This window comes from Apodemus sylvaticus, chromosome 6 (genome assembly GCF_947179515.1).
Source record: "Apodemus sylvaticus chromosome 6, mApoSyl1.1, whole genome shotgun sequence".
Lineage (NCBI taxonomy): Eukaryota > Metazoa > Chordata > Mammalia > Rodentia > Muridae > Apodemus > Apodemus sylvaticus.
Window position 1 is genome coordinate 13,844,331 of NC_067477.1, and position 18,612 is coordinate 13,862,942.

Here is an 18,612-nt window from a genome sequence, read left to right on the forward strand (position 1 = left end):
CCCAGGTTTGCATTGTTTCTTTCCCGGCAGCGTTCATTCACCAGGACTGGTGTCCCTCACTGGTCCCTGGATGGTAGAGCCACCAACTGTGTCCTCTGATGGCACTGCTGTGTCTGCCTCCTTGTGACTCGCCCTGCAGGGGTCTACACAGCTTGCCTTCCAGTTCATGCAAGCCTGTGTCTGCTTCACTGACAAACACGGGCACGGGTCTGTGTCTCTGCTTCCTGCTCGTGTCCCCCAGTTTCTTTGTGTGCCTGGTTATGTGTGTGACACATGGTCATTCAACCCCTAAAAATGCACCGTGGGGTTTTCAACAAAGCCCAGGACAGAGGCTCCTTCCTGCAAAAGGGGTCTCCATCTGCTTCCTGTGCACACCCAAGGGGAGAGCTACCTCATTCCAGCCCCATGCCCTGCAGCTCTGCCCTGTCCTTCAAAGCCAGCAGCCGCCAGAGCCCTAGGGTGCTGCTCAGGAGAACCCCACCCCCATCCCACCCCAGCTGTGCATCACTCTGGCCCACAGCACTTCTTTTCTAGAGTAAGCTCTGGGTTGGGGTTTCATGATTTCCTCTTGTCCTCTGCTAGAACCATCATCCATCCGGCCCTATGCTGGCCCTGCCCGGAAGAGGCGGGGAGAGAGGGAGACAGATGTAGCGCTAGGCTCAGAGCTTCGAGGATAAAGGCCTTAGACTCCTAATCAGGGAGCGCTCTCACTGTCCTTGAGGAGATGGGGTCAGGGGAGGCTCATACTGGCTACTGAGGGATGAACAGGAGGCCACCAGGTAACTCCAGCAAAGGCCCAGGCAGAGGACAGTAGGGCGTTCTAAAACAGTCAGTGCTCTCTGGTGCCTCTAACAGTGACCTGGAGCCACTGGTTTCCAATGTTCTGTGTCCATACCTGTTGTCATTGGGGACAGTAGCTCCTGGCAGTCCCCATATACTCAGATTGCCAGGTGAGCTCTGGTAAGGGCCCCCCTCATCCACAGACTACCCTCTCTGGAGTCCACTCAGGTCCTGCCTAGTCTACAGCAGTGCCCATCTGTAATCTCAACCCCTACAAACTATCCATGCCCCGCTCCCGAGACCCGAATGGGAAGTGCATGGCTATACTCCCACTGGTTGGCTATTACCGGAGGTAGGGCTAATTTCCCCTCTTTGGAGGACACTGGTCCTTTCCTGGGGCCTTCTAGATGGTTGCCATCCTCCTGTACGGAGTCCAGCTGGGTTGGAGAGCCATTTGGGAGACAGTAAAGGAATCAGGGACAGGTGGTCCTAGCGTGCATCTGTGCCCTTGGAGAAGGAACCTCCTGGGAAGGCACAGAGCATCGTGGCCACTCTGTGGGAGGATGCACGGTAGTACAACTCAGATGAAAGTCCCAACCTGACTCAGTGAGCAAGCCAGGAGTGGGTCCAACCTGTGCAGGCGTCTCTAGACAAGGAGGCTTTTCTCCCAGGATCCCTCTGCTCTGATGTCGCAGGTTTGCAGATGTGAAAGTGGGATGGGGTGAGTTGGGCCGGGGAAGGTGGGGGGGAGGGAGAACCCACACTCCAGGTTCATCTTTCTCTGTGCTTTCCAAATTTAGCTTTCCTATTTTTAAATTGCAAATGGTGAACTCCCGACACCTCAGCTAGGATCAAAGTCAGTCTTTCTGAATGTTCTTTAGAAGAGGCATTTGAAGAAAGCAGGAGAAGCATGGCACACACCTGCCCTCCTGCCCAGGAGGCCAGCTGGGGGCAATACAGGGGCACAGTGCACCAACACCCACAGGAAGAAACCAGACCCTAGGGACAGCACCAGGAAGCAACCATGATGGGACCTCTAGAAAGCCACTGGACCCGAGTCAGCATGGAAGATTCAGATGATGTCTGTCCGTCCTGGTAGCACCATCAAGGAGACAGTCTGGAGAGCTCTTTCCCTGCCCACACTGTCCTAACAGGCCCACTGTGTAGATGAGAGACGCGTGAGACGCCAGTCCCACGCCATCAGGAGGCAGGCCCAGAGTCTAATCAGGGCTCCACGGTCCTGTTGTCCCAGAGACACTGGCAGGAGAGGGCTTGGTCCTGAGGTAGGCGGGGAACCCCTCTAGAGCCACCTGCTAGCCCTGGAAGTCTGGTGACCAGAGCCAATCACTGCAGAGGGACAGAAGATACCCTGCAGAAGGTAGAAACCCTGAAGGGCAGCCGCAGGAGGAGGAGGAGGGACAGCCAGTGTGAGAGGCTGGAGAGGCTGGGCGCCCCACCCCTCCACCACCCACTCCCCCATACTGTCTGCTAGCTCATTCAGGCCTGCGCTTGGGGAGACACTCATGAAGATGCTACAAGGGGCCCTGAGCTCTTTGGGGATCCTCTGGTTCATAGTGAGAGCTACAAACCATAGCTCCCCATTTTCCTGGGCAAGGTGTCCTAGTCTAGTATGGCTTGAGGCAGACGGCAGCTACTCTGAAGCTCTCAGTGAGGTTTTCCAAGCGGGAAGGAAGGAGGCAGTTCCTTCCAGCAGCCTCTACCAAGATTAAATCTGGCCCGTGCTAAGACCCTGAAAGTCAACAGTCAGAGAGGCTCCCACCAGCCCTTGGCCTGCCACAGTAAAGCCTAGAACGGAACGTGGCCAGGTATCCAGGCTGCACAGGCCCAGTGTCACCAGGCAGCCACACAGATCCAGGTAACCTGAGTGCCCACTGAACATGGCCCATGTTGCTCTTCGGAAGAAGAAACTGAGACGCTGAATAACTACACAGCTTGCCCAAGATCACGGATGGGATAATGGAGGAAGCAGGCAGACTTCAAATCTGGGCCTGACTGATGCTAAGGCCTGGACCCTAACAGAAGTCACTCGGACATTTATGTCCCAGGGCACGGCAGACACAACGCCCTGCCCGGGGAGCTTACTCCAATCCTGAGTGTCACCCAGGGCGGCACAGGGTGGAACCCACTGCTGAGGAAGGAGGAGGCTGTGCTACATCCCTGTGGCTCCCTGAATGAGGGAGAGGGCATGCTTGTGGGGAGAAGGCAGTAGCTTTTCCCCAGGGTGATAGGTACACCGGCCCCGCCCGAGGCACCTGAGCGCAGAAGAGGCAGCCATCAGCCTGGGGAGGAGGGACTGGGCTGACCTACTGTGGCAGCAAGGACACAGGAGCTTGAGGACAAGCCCCAGCCCAAGGCCCCAGCCTGCTTTTCCCAGATGGTGGTAACCCTCAGTGCCTTGGACACTACAATGAATGTCCTCACGCGGCATCCCCGGGGCCCTAAGGCTCAGTGTGAGCAACTCTTCCAGCTCCCCAGCACACCTGCAGGCTGCTCCACAGATGAGGAACTGGGGCAGGGAGGGAAGGGGACAGGTCATGCCTGGAACTAGAGTGCAGAAGGGGGTAAGGTGTGAAGTCACACACCCCTCTGCCAAATCCTAGGCCTCCTTCCTTTCTGTCCTCCTCCTCCCTTCCTCTCCGTCTCCCTCTTACCCTTCTCTCTTCCCCACTCCTCCCCTCCCTACCTCTTTCACGTACCACGACACCCACGGAACCTGTAAGTGAGTCCCTGGACCATCAGGCAGTCCTAGTTACAATTCTGATAGTGTTTGGAGTCATAGGCCCTAGAGTCCTAGTCCCTAGAGAGCCAGGCTTCCTGTCTAAGTCTCTGTTCTACTGCTGTGAAGAAACACCATGACCACGGCAATTCTTATTTTAAAAAGCATTTAATTGGGGCTGGTTTACAGTCAGAGGTTCAGTCCATTATCATCATGGTGGGAGGCATGGCAGCATCCAAGCACGGTGCTGGAGCAGTAGCTGAGAGTTCTACATCCTGATCTGAAGGTGGAGAGAAATGCATTGGACCTGGCGTGAGCTTTGGAAGCCTCAAAGTCCACCTCCAGTGACACACTTCCTCCCACAAGGCCACACCTAATCCTCCTAATCCTTTCAAGCAGTTCCACTCCCCACAAGTTCAACTGGGTGAGCCCACAAGGCCCATTCTTATTTAAACCACCACACTTCCAAATCCAGCTCACTCAGTCTCTGTTGGTGCTTCTGAGATCCTGCCCCTCTCACTCCTTCAGGGTAGATGCATAGCTTTGGCCAACACAGACCACCCACCGGGCAGTGGGCAAGCAGCAGGGCAGCAGACCAGAGATGGGTGGGAAGAAACACAGTTGTTGGTATATAACAGGGGCAGGGTGGGGGGGTGCTGTGGTACGTTGAGCTCCGGTGCAGACACACTCCCCGAAGCCTCACTGTCTGAAGGATAACGGTCTTAGGACCAGCAGGCAACTGTCCCACCTCACGCTCCCCTATCTGCAGTAAGAAGGCAGGAAGACACTGCTAATATGTGCTCATTGCCAAAATCACATTAAGAAAAACCACACCAGGCGTGGTGGCGCACACCTTTTGTCTCAGCGCTCAGGAGGCAGAGGAAGGTGGGTCTCTGAGTTCGAGGCCAGCCTGAGTTCTGGGACCACCTGGGCTATACAGAAAAACCCTGTCTCGAAAAACCAGAAACAAACAAACAAAACAAACAAACAAACAAGCAAAAAACCCAATCAACCAACCAAATCCTACAGAGCACACACTTACTGTGTGTCACCAGTGACTTGGAAAACGCCTTTGCTAGCACAGCCCTTGCATGCTGAGATGGCTTCTCACCCCTATTTTATAGACCAGTCACTGAGGCTCCACAGGCAGTAGGAGCAGCCTAGCCTCCGGTCACCCACCCGGGGCAGGGTCTCAGTTGCCAGTTAGTGCCAGATCTTGATGTCTCCTCCCCAGGAGCAGGTCCCGAGGACAGAAGGCAGCACAGGATGGTAGGTGGTGCCGAGGCAGGCCTGCGTGTGCCCTTGTAGTGTGCACGCCCGGCTGGCAGTGCGGAAACTGAACATCAACACCCGGCCATCGGCGCTGCCTGTCACCAGCAGGTCCCCACACGGGGAGCACTCACAGCCCACCGCATAGCCTTCCACCTGTGGAGAAAGACAGACAGAGCTACCTGTGAGGGGGCGGCTACTTACCTCACACTGCAGGGGATGAGCTGAGGCCGAGCAGCTGCTGAGCACAGGGCTGGCTTTCTAGCTAGTGACCCCAAGGTCAAAAGCTGAGCTCCTGCTGTGTGCCTGCACCATGGTGGTGTGGACTGGTGTCCCAAGGCCACTAGCCCCTGCAGTCCTGTCAGATCTGTGACCCATGCAGGTCTCCAGTACAGTTATGAATGGCCAGCACCAACTGTAAGCTTACTAAATCTATGCATATGTAGCTCGACTGCACAGCCTAGGGCGTGATCTTCATGGACAGTGGCCCCAGCCACAGTGTCCTGGGAATGGGACCCAGGTGTGGCAGTGTCTGCAGAGCTGGGGTCTGGTACCACATAGTCAGTGACTCCCTAGCCTCTTCCAGCTCAGCAAAGCAAGCCTTATGCAGAAAAGGAGTACACAGAGAAATGGCTGCCAAGTCTCTCCTCCGCTGCGCCTATTCCCAGCCCCATGATACGTGAGCTGGCGTGTGCCCCCCTGCTCTGTGGCCGGGCCTTGAGTGGACCCTCGTCCACACAGCCAGCAGTCACCCATGTGGGCAGCAGAGTACCCAGGGGATCCACGTGCCCTGGCTGGAAGCTGTGGGGCCCATGGTCAGCATTTGACCTGGGTAACAAAGATGACAGTACCTTGTGGCCTTCATAGCGCCTCCGTCTGCTCATCCGATAGGGCCACACGGAGGAGAAGAGGGCCAGGTAGTTGCCATTGGTTTGTGCCAGGAACACAGGCTCTCTCGGATGCAAGGCGAGGCTGGGGCACGTGTACCTCTCCTGAGAAAGCAGGACCATGGAGGGGTGAGCGATACCACTGGGGAGTTTTGCCTCCCACAGATCCCCTGCTCTCTGGGCTCTGTCCACTTCTTCTGGACCTTGGCTAGGAGTCTGCATGGGTGGCTGCTGCTGTAACAAGTCACCACACACTCAGGAGATTTAAAACAACACTACTGCTTTATCCTGCTGCTCTGGAGCCTGAGATAAATTCTAGTGGGCTAAACAGGGTGTCAACAAGAGGGGTCCAGTCTGCAGGGCATGGAGGGTGCTCATTCCTTACCCCTTTCCATGTGACAGAGTCATCTGTGAGCATGTGGCAAACTGAAATATGTCCCATATATGGGTGTGTGTGTGTGTGTGTGTGTGTGTGTGTGTGTGTGTGACGTATATGGAGCATAACCAAAAGACAGTGATAGGAAGCACAAAAGGTGATGGTGATGGCAGTGGTGACCATTACCATGGTTGTGACGGAGAGGGTGGTGGGATGGTGGTGGTGAGCACAGTGACTGGGATATGGTGGGAGTATGGTGGGAGTACTGGTAATAGAGGTGGTGATCACAGCCACAGTGAGGTTGGTAGCGATGATGGTGCTGGGTTGGTCACAACTATTCTACTATCACAGAGGACTCTGTGCCCGACGCTGTGCTTGATCTTTATAAGCATTCCTTCTTCTCTACTTCTTAGTACTCCACGAGGTGCTACCATCAAAGCCACTATCTACTCTGTGCACTTTTCCTGGGTGGCTGGGCCAGGCAGGCTGTCACTGTGTGCAGCAGTCCTAGACCCAACCTTTGACTGACTATCCCTGCCCTAGACACCTCAAATAGATGACCTCTCCCTCCCCAAGACAGAAAGTCACCAGGGCCCCAACTCAGGGCTACATAACTATTCCCATGGCTGACACGCAAAACAACTCAACCCAGGGCTCCTCACGTGGAAGATCTGGTTGGAGATCTTGGCAGCAGTCCGGAAATCCCAGGCGATAATGGTCCGGTCAGCAGAGTCCCGCGTGGATGCGTCGGTGCTGCTAAGGAACTCAGAGCCTTCCTGGAGGAAGAGAATATCCAGGGTCTGCTGGATAGTGGCCTTGTAGCCTTTCACCACCTGGAAGAGTAGACGCTAGTCACCATGGTGGGCATGGGGAAGGTGCCTATCCAGGGGGAGTCTAGGATGGGCAGGGCCAATGAACCTATTCTGGGCCATACATACTCCCTGCAGCCCCAGCATAGATGGTTTCCGTAACTTTCCAACCTCACCAGGCCATAGCTGTTGCTCTTGGGAACCAATGACCTCTGAGATGCAAGTTGGCCCGCCAGTTATGCCCGCCCCTCTCTGTCAGTATGTGGGTAGGTCCAGTGGGATACACTTGTTTCCTGGGCTGGCAGGGTCCCTCGACAGCAGCCATATACAATGAACTCACTTTAGGAACGGGGATCCCACCTTGCCCTCAGTACCTAAGGAGTATGGCGCCACCCGGCAATAATGGGGTCATTCCTCTGAGAGGGCCTGAATATATCACGTAGCTCACAGCTACAAAGTCTGGACTACTGTCCCTGGATGTGTAACAACAACCCAGGGAACAAGCATTCTTAGGACCCAAGTTTCAGAATGTAGTTCACATTTGGTTTTGGTTTTGATTTTGGTTTTCTGGAACTTGCTCGCTCGACCAGGCTGTCCTTGAACTCACAGAGATCCACCTGCCTCTACCTCCTGAGGGCTGATATTAAAGACCCACGCCACGACCACCCAGCAGAACGCATCTGACTTTTAAAGATATGCTTTATTTTCTAAAGATCATCACCGCATCTCACAGCCTCCTCTCCTAAACGAGGGGAACCAGACGTGGCCACTGTCTTCAGCGTGTCAAACCCAGCTCCTGCTCTGACACGCCTGGTCCGGTAGAAGCGGGGCCCAGCACAAGGACACAAGGACTCAGAGCCTCTCCACTGAACAAGCTCCCACATGGCACACAGGGCAATGCTGAGGAGACCCCCACCCCCACCCCCACCCCTGCTGTCTGGGAGGCACAGCCAGGGCTCCAGCCAGCCCACTGGCGCTGGCCACGGGGTCATCGGTTCCCTGGGTGCCACCACACGGCTACAGCAGACACACAGTTCTGGGGTCATTGGTTCCACTGGCTACCAAATGAGCTCTAGTCACAGAAGCAGATGAGGCCAGGCCTCGCCCATCCCAGCTGCCTCCCAGGGGCTCACGACTGGGTTATCTGCTGGCCAGTTCCTGCCTCTGTGAGTTACTGGGGGCAAACATGGGCATCAAAGGACTTGGCCTCTTCACAAGTAGAGCCACCCTCCCCCACCCTGACGAAGACCCACCCTCCCCCAAGCCCTGAAGAGGAGAGGCCAGCCCTGCAGAGCCATGAAGGGAGGACAGGGCGACAGGAGCTGCCTGCTTTCTTGTGTGTCATCATCCCCTGAGATCAGGATTCATGGGCACAGGTTCACAAGGTCGCAGGAAAGAGCTCTACGCACCCAGGACCCACACTGCTGCTGAGATGTGCCCCAGATAGGTGTGACGCTGAGGCAGGACCTAGGACCTGGGACTGGCAGGACATATCGAGCCCCCAACATCTGCTCCGCAAGCTTACACAACAGCCAATGTCTGAGCACACTGCCGCCTTTGCAGCTTTCTGGTGGGCAGAGGGGTCGGCAAGCAAACTGAGGCCCCCCCTCAGCTCAGGGGTCTTTTCCCATGGTGTCCTTTGGGACTCTGTGGCCATGTCAAGACACCTCCGCTCGCCCTTCTCTAACTGTCTCCATCAACCGCAGGACCGGTCGCCAGCCATTGAGAGCTAACTAGGAAGGAGACTGAGACTGCAGAGTGAGAAACAGGTCTGGCCTGGCCTCCCCTCTAGACACATCTCTGCAGGTAGCCTGGAGACTTCTCCCTGGTGAATCCATGTAGAGCCTTCCAGGTCATAGGGGACAGCAGTTAGTGGGCACCACGTGTGCCCTGGGATACGTGTGGCCTTGAAGACCTGTGCTCTGTAGCCACCTTGGGTATACGGAAGCATCTGGGGGCTCTCCCTGTGTCTTCCGAGTCAGGACAACAGCCCAGAAAGACGTGCCCAGGGGCCATCAGCTACCCACGTCAGAACCACCTGTACCCTGCACCTTCCAAGTAAACGTTACCAGAACAAAAGGCACACATCTTCTCAGAACGGCTATAGATAGCCCAGTTCATTAGGGCCTCATAAAGCAAATGGCCAGGGAAACGGGCTGTGTTATAGATGAACCCTGCCAATGAGGCACAGCTGCGGGCAGGAAGTTGGCCTTCTGAGAGAGCTCATCACTGAACATGACACTTTCCTTCCTGCTGTGGCATGCCCTGTAGGCTGGTGAGTTTTACGGCAACCTTGATTATTACCCTGGCAGCTGGCATACCCTACCTCAGGACTGGAGCCAAGGAGGAGAGGCTCCACTGGCAGCCGCAGGCCCACTGGAAAAGCCTGGCCTTGGGGAAGGTAGACGACAGCTTGTGTCATAGCTGAGGATGGAGACCACCTGCAGTCAATCGACCTGGACTCCTCTGGACTGTGGAAACCCACCAAGGCACAGCTCTGCCTCTTTGGGGGCCCGGTTCTCTTGGACCGAATTGGCTGTTTCAGTGAGGTCTGGCCATGGCCCAGGTCTCTGCTCGGAGATTGGTCCATTTCCCTGATAAGAGGCATACGGGCTTCTCCAAGTGTGAGAATGTGACAGTCTATACATGCCAGCCCCAGAGCACAGGCACAGGGCTTGTCTCTAAGGCTGAGCCAGTCACAGGGCTTTGCGAATGACTATTAACGTGTCTGTAGACATTAGAGAAGCAACAAAACTTCACATTAATAAAACAAATGAACGCATAGAGATGAGAGAAGACGGCATGGCTGGATTCCTCTGTGGGCTGGGCCTTCCCGGTCACAGCTCTTCAGCCAGGAACGGTGAGAGAGAAGCCGGTCAGGCTGACCAAGTGACGAGTAACTAACACAACTCACTCACAGCCAGAAAACAAGCAGATACACAACGGGCGCAGAGGGCAGCCACGTGGGAGGGGCATTAGATGCAAAGGTTACCATCTGCAACGCCAGCAGCTTCTGAGACAAGACGACAAAGCCCGAGCTCCACAGATGGCGAGAGGACGCAGCTCATCAGCAGGGAAATGGCTCCAACCTCGCTCATAACAAGAACAGTTTAAGCAAACTTAAATGTCATCCCTTGCCTATTAAAGGAGCAAACTCCCAGAGTCTGACAGCACCTCTGTTGGGTGGTGTCAGGGTGCTGGACAGCTATAAGCTGCTGGCAGAGATGCAGACTCAGGAGGAGGGACTGGGCAGCCCCGGACAACACTACCCGTGTGCTGGCGCCCTGCAAGCCACAGCCCACCCCACGCCCAGGAAATGGTTATAGGGTGGCATGGGCAGAACACCAAGATGTCGATGTGATGTCAAAGACAGTGAAGAACTGGAAACCAACCGCCCAGCATACCCACGGAGAGCAGTGAGGACATGGGTAGCACCATGCCTGTGGCCACACCAGTCTTGCTAAAGCCAACTCCAGGGCCGCATGTTCAGAGCCCTGCTGCAGAGCGGGAGAGAGAATGAGCAGGGGTGATGGAGAGGCGTGCGCAGCAGCACTGTGGAGCAGGCAGGTGTGGGCGCACGCCGTCAAAGCTCTGCACTTGGCAGGTCAAGGCAGGAGGGTCTGAAGTCCAACGTCATCTTTAGCCACAGAGCAGGCCACACTTAAGATCCCATTTAACAAGCACACAATAGAAATTTAAGCTTAAAGTAGAAATAAGTAAGTATATTTTACCAGGAGAGGAAGGGAGGGACAGAAGGTAGGGGATGGGGTGACCAGGAGGATTCGATCATTTCTCTGGGAGCTGGAGAGATGGCTCAGTGGTTAGGACACTTCTTGCTCTTCCTGAGGATCTAGGCTCCATTCTCAGCATCCACATCCTCCTGGTTAGCACCCACGTCAGCTCACAACCTCCTAGAGCTCCAGCTCCAGGACATGCAATACCTCCCTGGCCACCTGCACACATGTGGCTGGCATGTATACATACATACATACACACACACACACACACACACACACACGTGCACACACACATACAAATACAAATCCTTTTTTAAAAAGATCTTGCTTTGTAGATTTCATCCATGAATAAGGACCGCTGATGACAGACAGTTTACATTTCATGAAGCACATATAGTCACTGAGTCACTGTTGCAGTATGTAGCTGTGTGTGTGTGTGTGTGTGTGTGTGCATATTAGAGTTGGTTACAGGCACAGTGCCCACGTTTAGCCCAGGGGTCACATAAAAACGGGTCATAGGCCAGATGGGGCTTATATGCTCTCGTTGCCAAGCCTTTCTCTAGACTCATGGACATATTTTATTAAATTAAATTATACTACAAAATTAACTTAAAAGGCAATTTTTAAAATGTGAAGGCATAATTAAGCAAATCAAATTAACCAAGTATTGATTTGGTAGGTTAACCGCACAAATAGGATTGCTTTTAAGAGAGTTTAAAGCACGATAATTTAATGGCAGCTCCTTAGTTGAATACATGTTATTAATGGACATCAGCAATCTGGCGGTGGCCTAAGTGGACACACGTTGTGAACAATGAGAACAACAGCAAGAGAAACCTTCCAGAAGGTCAGAGCATTTCCCAGTCACTGACTGCTGATACCAAAAAGAAAATGCCACAGTAAATGCAAATAAAAATTTTCCCAGAAAAAAAGTTTAAAATAACCATGCAGTGAGAGTACAAAGCCCGCAAGCTTACATTTGAACTGGGAGTCAGGAGAGATGATGAACTCTGTCTTAACAACGAAAACACTGCTAGCCGAGAGGTGGGTGGATGGATCTCTAAGCTCAAAGCCAGCCTGATCTGCAGAGCTGGTCCCAGGACATCCACAGCTACAGAGAAACCCTGTCTCAAAGAGCCAAGCAACCAAGCAACCAAACAAACAAACAATACTGCCCACTCTGTCCACAGACAGCAGAGGACACTGAATGCTACCAGAGAGCTGACTGTGGCCCCTAAACCCAGGGAGGCTCCCCAGAATGGTGACAGTCCAGGACTTTAAGAACTGCTGTAACTGTGGCACACATGTGGTGACAGTGTGTCACACAGCACTGGTGGCATACATGTCACTGCAGAGGAAATCTACTCAGACCATGGAAAGATCTCAGTGTGTGGGGTGGGGGGTGGAGGGTGGTCACTGTACAACATTAACATGAAACAGAGTACCCCAACCAAGCCCATAAGGGTCCCTTCCACTTAGCTACCATCTAAATGTTGTGATAAAAGGCCTGGACCAAACTCAAAAGGCTAAAGAAATGCAAACAGCAGCAGGTGGGCGTCCAATGAGCAGCTACAGAAAGATTGGCAGGGCAGAAAGGCATACAGTGAGCGCTCACTATCAGCAAGTCCACTGTTATGACACAACTGCTATTCCGAAGTAAAAACAAACACAGCCTTAACCATCTTGTCAATGGACTTCCTGAAGGAGAAAGAAGGAGGGTACTAGATGTGAGCCGCGGGGGACACTCACCCAAGCTATAGCCCATGACACAACAGAAAATGCTCATGCAACCCAACAAGGCAGGAGAGAAGCAAAGGAAAAAGACAAATGGAGAGCGGTAAATGGCAGAGGCCAATTTAACCACATCAATAATCACTTTGTATGTAAATTATTTAAGCCACTAACTAAAACCTATCAAGTTGGATTTATTATTTTTTTCCCTGAAGTTCCAGCAAAGCAAGACGTAGTGCCTCCGCCTGCAGGCCAACTTTCTTAGGAGTCTGGGGAAGGAAGGTAGCATGGATCCAGGAGTCTGAGGCCAGATTCTGTTTCAAAAGTAAATAAATGGAAATTAAAAAAAAAAAAAACTCAACAGGCTCATCCACCAGAAAACCACTTCACATAAAACGAACCAGATAGACTCAAAGTGCTTGGTTGAAAGCCACACCATATTAAAGCTAATCAAATGAAAGGCAGAGTGGCCGCGTTAGCACTGGGAGAGCCACTATGGATAAGAGGGATAGTGAAGAGATGGAGGCCTCAGCTTATCTCGAAAACACAATCCAGACACAGCTGATGGGGCGACTTCCCGAGTGTGCAGGGAAAGCAGCCAGCTCCGCCCGCCGGGAGGGAGGGAGGCCGGGGTGAGTCGAGTTATGCCCGGGGATCTTTCTGGCAGGTAAGACACATCATGGCCAGGCCATTCTTCATGTTAGGACACTACACACGCCCGTGACAGGAACTACCAGACCCGAACAGGTCAAGCATGCTAACAGCCTCCTCCGAGACCGACAGAACCCGAGGGTGAGACCCTCACAATACACAACCACTGGGTGGCTTCCTGCTGGGGCTGAGGGCCACACAGGCTCCTTACCCCTGCCATTTGTGCCATTTAGGGAGAGCAGGGGACCTTCAGGAGAAGGTCACCAGGGGCGGGCCTGGGTTCTAGCCTCCCTGTTGCAGGTCTGCTGTGATGAACAGTGTCTACCACTCACAGTACTGCTGAGGCCCTGCGACAGCCTCTCCACCATGCCAGACTGGAATTCTGAAGCCCAGACAAATGGCCCTCCTCTGAGTTGCTCCTCATCATGTGTTTTGATCACAGAGATGCAAAACTAACAACTACCACAAGCAGTGGGGTAACAGGTGACAGGGTTCCAGGAAGGGCTGTCCCTGCTTCCACTGGACAAACTTAACTGTCCTCAAAGGCAACCTGAGAGAACAGGGCTTAGCAGTGAGATGGACAACAAGTTTGTTATCAACTTTTAAAAAATAGCTATGTCCACTGGAAATAATAACATATCACAGAGTGGTAAAGTTGAAACCCTGTATATGATAAGTCTTTCAGGAAAGAGGTCACATGAGTAAGGAGGACAGCTGTTAAGAATTCCAGGGCTGGCTCGACAACTCAGCAGGTGATGGTTGGTGCCTGCTACCAAACCTGATGGTCTGAATCCAAGTCCTAGGACCTACATCGTGAGAGGAGAAAACTGACTCCCAAAACGTCGCCCCTTTACCTTCACTGTGGTATGCAAGGGCCAGAACACAAATAAAGATTAACGTTAAAACAACAACAAAAACCCTTAAATCTATAACACAGATTTAGGGGTCTTTCTATTCTATGTTCCCTTAGAAAGTTTTTTAGAAACAGAACAGCAAACCGGAGAATCCCAAATACAGGCATTGGATGCTGTCTGAGGACTCTGGCTTTTGGTTGATAGAAACGAGGGTGTTATAAAGTTAATCCATTCCTGAGGTTTTTATCTGTTAGTCACAGGACATTAGGTCTGACATAAAGGTGGGAAAGGAATGGCTATGTAGGAGAATAAAGATCACTCCAGATAAATTGTAATTAGGCTGTGGACCGGCAACAATCCAGCCTCCCCACACGGCCACCAACGCTTTAATGTGCTAATGGGGTTTGCAGAAGGTTCAGTCACAGCTTCTTTTGGGAACTTTGGTTCATGGCAGAAAAGCAGAATCCTAGCCCTCAGGCAACTAGTACAGAACTTCAAACAGAAGTGTGAACTCCAAACCAAGAGAATTGAGAAGGCCTCAGACCTGCTCTAAGGCGCCAGCATTGTTGGCTTGCTCTAGTTCCCTCGGTCGCTGAGGTATGAGACAATGTTATTTCTCACAGCTCTGCAGTTTGGAAAGCCCGAGATCAAGGCACTAGAAGATAGAGTGTGGTGGGAGGTTCTGCACTTTCTTGCAGTCTCACCAGACAGAGGGAACAGAGGAGACAACTTCTGTCTTCACAGGGCAGGAGACATGGAAGAGCATGGAGAGAGTACTGACCCTCTGACCCTTGCAAGGATGTTAATTCCACTTGAAAGAAGATTCATCTCCTAACACATCACCTCCCAGAGCACTGATCTCTTGTTTTAAATTGTTTTCAGATTTACTAATATGATTTACATCACAGGTGTGAGCACCTGCATCTAGAAGTCAGAGGGCAACTCTGTGGAGCTGGTCCACCCCTTCCACCTTCATGTGGGTCCTGGGAGTCAAACTCAGATTGCCAGACTTATGTGGCAGGTATCTTTACCCATGGGGCCATCCCACTAACCCTGGAGCCATCTGTAAATGCATCCCTGTTGTGTGAACGTGAGATTCCTCATAGGCTGTATGGACCCAGGGTCCCCTGCCAATGAGGCCATTTGGGAATGCTGTAGAACCTTCCGGAGGTGGAGACTTGCTAGAGGAAGTGTGTCACTGACAGATGGGTCAGCCTTGAAACTCCATAGCCTGTTCTGCTTCCGGTTTATGATCTGCTTTCTGACCACAGATGCAATGTGACCAGCCAGCCACCTGCTCAGGCCACCATGTTCCCTACTGTAAAGAGCTGTCCGCCTCAAACTGTGAGGCAGATGAAAGCCTCCTGAAGTTGCTTCTCTTCAAGTCACAGCAGCAAGAAAAAAATGAGCATTACACTCACTGAATGGTGTAAATATGGAAAAACATATACATTCAAACTACAACATGGCTGCTCCTATAGAAAAGACAGAGAGACAAAAAGAGTATGGAAGACCTGCCCAATACTGCCAACTACACTGACAGAACGGAGTAGACGGTACACAGGGCAGCAGGAAACACACCGTGATAGAACATCAAACGAGTCTCAGTTTAAAAGAACCAAAATATACAATGTACATCCTCTACCTACAGTAGAATTAAGTTAGAAACGAATAACAAAGGCATTTGGGAAAAGTCTCATGTCTTGGGAATTTAAATACAAACTTTTAAATAATCCACAGGTCAAGAATAAATCAAAAAGGAAATGAGAAAGTATTTCAAACTGAATGAACATAAAAACACAATACCTCCGCACTGCTCGGCAGAGATGGGATGCCTACAGGGAAATTGGCAGTGCTGATCGAGTAGAAGAAGAAAAGTCTCAAGCAATGACCTCAACTCCCACGGAAGGGAACTAGAAACAGGAGAGAAAATGAAATTCCACAGTAGGCGGATGAAAGGGTAAACAGGATAGAAAAGAAATTCCTGCTTCTTCAGAACACAAAACAAATAACAAAAACCAAGTGAAACCAAAACACACTGCTTTGAAAGGCGATGGCATTCATAAATCTTCAGTGGGCTGCTGGGGTGGGTGTCTTAGCAGCATCAGAGATGTGTGGAGCAGGAAGACAACCCTGGGAATGATTCAGATATAAAACGCCATCAAGACAAATATTCCGTCCACATTTCTGCCTTTGATGAAATGAGCAGCCATCTCGAAAGAGAAACAACAGCCAAGAGTCACCCAGAGAGGGACGTAGATCATAGGTTAGTAAGTGTGTGTTCAGGCCTGTCTGCAGAGACAACTGCATGCAAAGTGGCCTCACTAGTTAACTACGTCCATCTGCACAACTTCAGAAAGCTGATGAAGGGTGCCCTCAGCCTAACACCACACCCTCGTGCAGGTTCCAGGGACCCTGAGATCCACACCCTCGTGACGGATGCACAGATCATCAAGGGAAGACGTGATGACGGAAGGTCTACTCCACAAACACACGGGCGCTCTAATGTCTGAAAATCAACTGGCAAATCTCACATTAACAGAATTTAAAATAACAAAAACAGCAACAAATCATGATTAAATTAATTCCATCAAAGTAGGAATGGGTATCTAATAAAATCCAACTGCTCACAACATAAAAATCTCAGAAAATTAGAAGAAAAAAAAAAAGGCTAATTCGGGAAACTGAACAAGAGGGCCAAGTGGGTAACCCTGCGACAGGGAGAAGATGGCGGCCCTCCCTCTGGAACCCAGGACCCCGGGCACAGCTGGCCACTCTCAGAGCGGCCAGACAGCACTGTGGTCCATGTCTGAGACAGGTCCCAGAACAAGGAAAGATAAGTAATTAATAGGTAAGTCAGTCCATCTAAGCTGGAAGAGAACAAGAAAAGCGGACCAGGGTTACAGGTGCCATGATTACCTATTTTTAAGAGCACGCCTAGCATCTACGGAGTGCACCCCAGAACAAAGGCCTGTAGGAGAGCTGCAGAATCCAAGGCGGGTATTCAGAGGCTTATTGTTTCCCTAACAATAAGCAATCACAAATTGAAATTTTGAAAACTAGCTACAAAGCTTGTTACTCACTATGACTTACAATCACAGCATCAAAAAAAAAAAAAAAAAGTTAATACACAGGGATGAGCCTGACCAGGAGCTAGGAAAAACTACCGATTCCTGACAGGTACAAAAGACTGCTCCCGGGTCAGAAATTGCAGGCTCATTCAGAGCTCCGTTCTCACGCAACTGCAGACAGGATAGCAAAGTTCAAGTAGACTTTGTCTCATTTTGCTAGAGTTTGACAAGGTGATTGCAAATCAGAATGCGGATGAGATAAAAATCACAGCCATTAGGATGGCAAAGAACAAAGCGTGTGCTGGCCAGGCCTGAGATTCCTTACGAGGTAGACGACAATTCAGATGGAGGGGTAAGGCTCAGAGCGTGAGGCAGACCCACACAGGGGCAGCAGCTGCTGTCCCACGGGGACAGAAAGGTACCACTTACAGGAATACAGATCACCCGCAGTTAGAAATACAAAATTCCATCTGACCTTGACCATATACAAAATTAATTCTAACTGGACCCAACTTTAATATAAAGTCCAGAACTATAGAACTCGCCAGAGTGAACGAACAGCCACACCAGTTTCTGGAGGTAATGGGCACATTAATGATTCTGATGTGGAGATGTGTATTAGATGCACGAATACTCTATCTATGACGTAGGTAACCGAGCATGGTGGTGCATGCCCGTAATCAACACATTTAGGGGGCAGAGGAAAGGACGTCGGTTCAAAGCCAGCCTAGGCTACATGGAGACTTCTCGGTCAGCCAGGGATGCGTGGGAAGGCCATTTTTATTTTTATACGTGTTTCTATATACATAAAAATATATATGTATGAATGTCTATATATGTCAAGGTTCATGAAACTTCCTTCATACTTCAAACATGTGCTGTTTGTGCTCTGTCGTCTGAGCCCACAAGGCGGTTAGAAGAGGGAGCCAAGAACACAGCAGTAGCAAATAAAGGCAGTTCCCGGGGCTGAGAGGACTCTCGTCACCGAGGCCCAGTGGGAGAAAGCCTAAGAAGGTCCTGCAACAGGAAAGACACTGAGCCATGCTCGGCGGGACAAGCGAGCAGCTGCTGAAGTGATAAAGGAGGCAGGCTCTGTGGCAGGCGTGTGGCAGCAGAGCCCACCATCTTGAATGACATCCACACTTCCTTGACAGGGTCAAGGGAGAAGCTGTGCTAACTCCACATTGTTATATGTTATACTGTACAGTATGCATTACATTATTATATATGATATATTATTGTATATTGTTATGTATGGTATTATATTGTTGTATTGTTACTTATCATATTTTTTACTGTTGTTATTATTTTATCATCTTCTTACTAGAAAGCGCAGCTTCAGATGGCCTTCCTTGAGTACTCTGTCAAGGATTAAGAAGGAACTAAAGCCAACATGACTAGTTAGAGACTGTAAGAGGAGTCACAGTTGACGTTCCTGAGTCCAGCATTAATCTCACATTAAAAGCAGACAAGAAGTGAAGTACAGAGTAATAATCCTTGGGGATGCAGAGTCCTTAACAATTGCCAATCTGAACCCAGACACATTTGAGGATGGCTTTGAGGATGGTGTATCACAGCTGGGTTAGACTCATGTCAGAAAGCCAAGGGTTACTGTTTTTTAATAATCAAGTCAACCTATGAACAAAGTATACAAAAACACATAATGCAGTAAAGTCAGCTGGAAATAATCCAACACCAAATTTAAAAAGT

General features: G+C 51.1%; 1 protein-coding gene across 2 annotated transcripts in view; it reads right to left on the reverse strand.

The window, feature by feature from the left end:
- Positions 1-3,666: 3,666 nt before the first annotated feature.
- The window catches only part of Wdr25 (WD repeat domain 25), a 129,297-nt gene continuing 114,351 nt past the window's right edge, over positions 3,667-18,612 (reverse strand). The window contains exons 6-8 of one of the 2 annotated variants that reach the window (XM_052185034.1): positions 6,712-6,825; positions 5,638-5,778; positions 3,667-4,942 (exon numbers count right to left, since the gene is read on the reverse strand). In XM_052185034.1, coding sequence (XP_052040994.1) covers positions 4,721-4,942; positions 5,638-5,778; positions 6,712-6,825 — 477 coding nt within the window. In that variant the 3' untranslated portion in view covers positions 3,667-4,720. Of the gene's footprint in view, positions 4,943-5,637; positions 5,779-6,711; positions 6,883-18,612 lie in introns of both variants that reach the window. The other variant, XM_052185033.1, reaches the window with a different exon arrangement.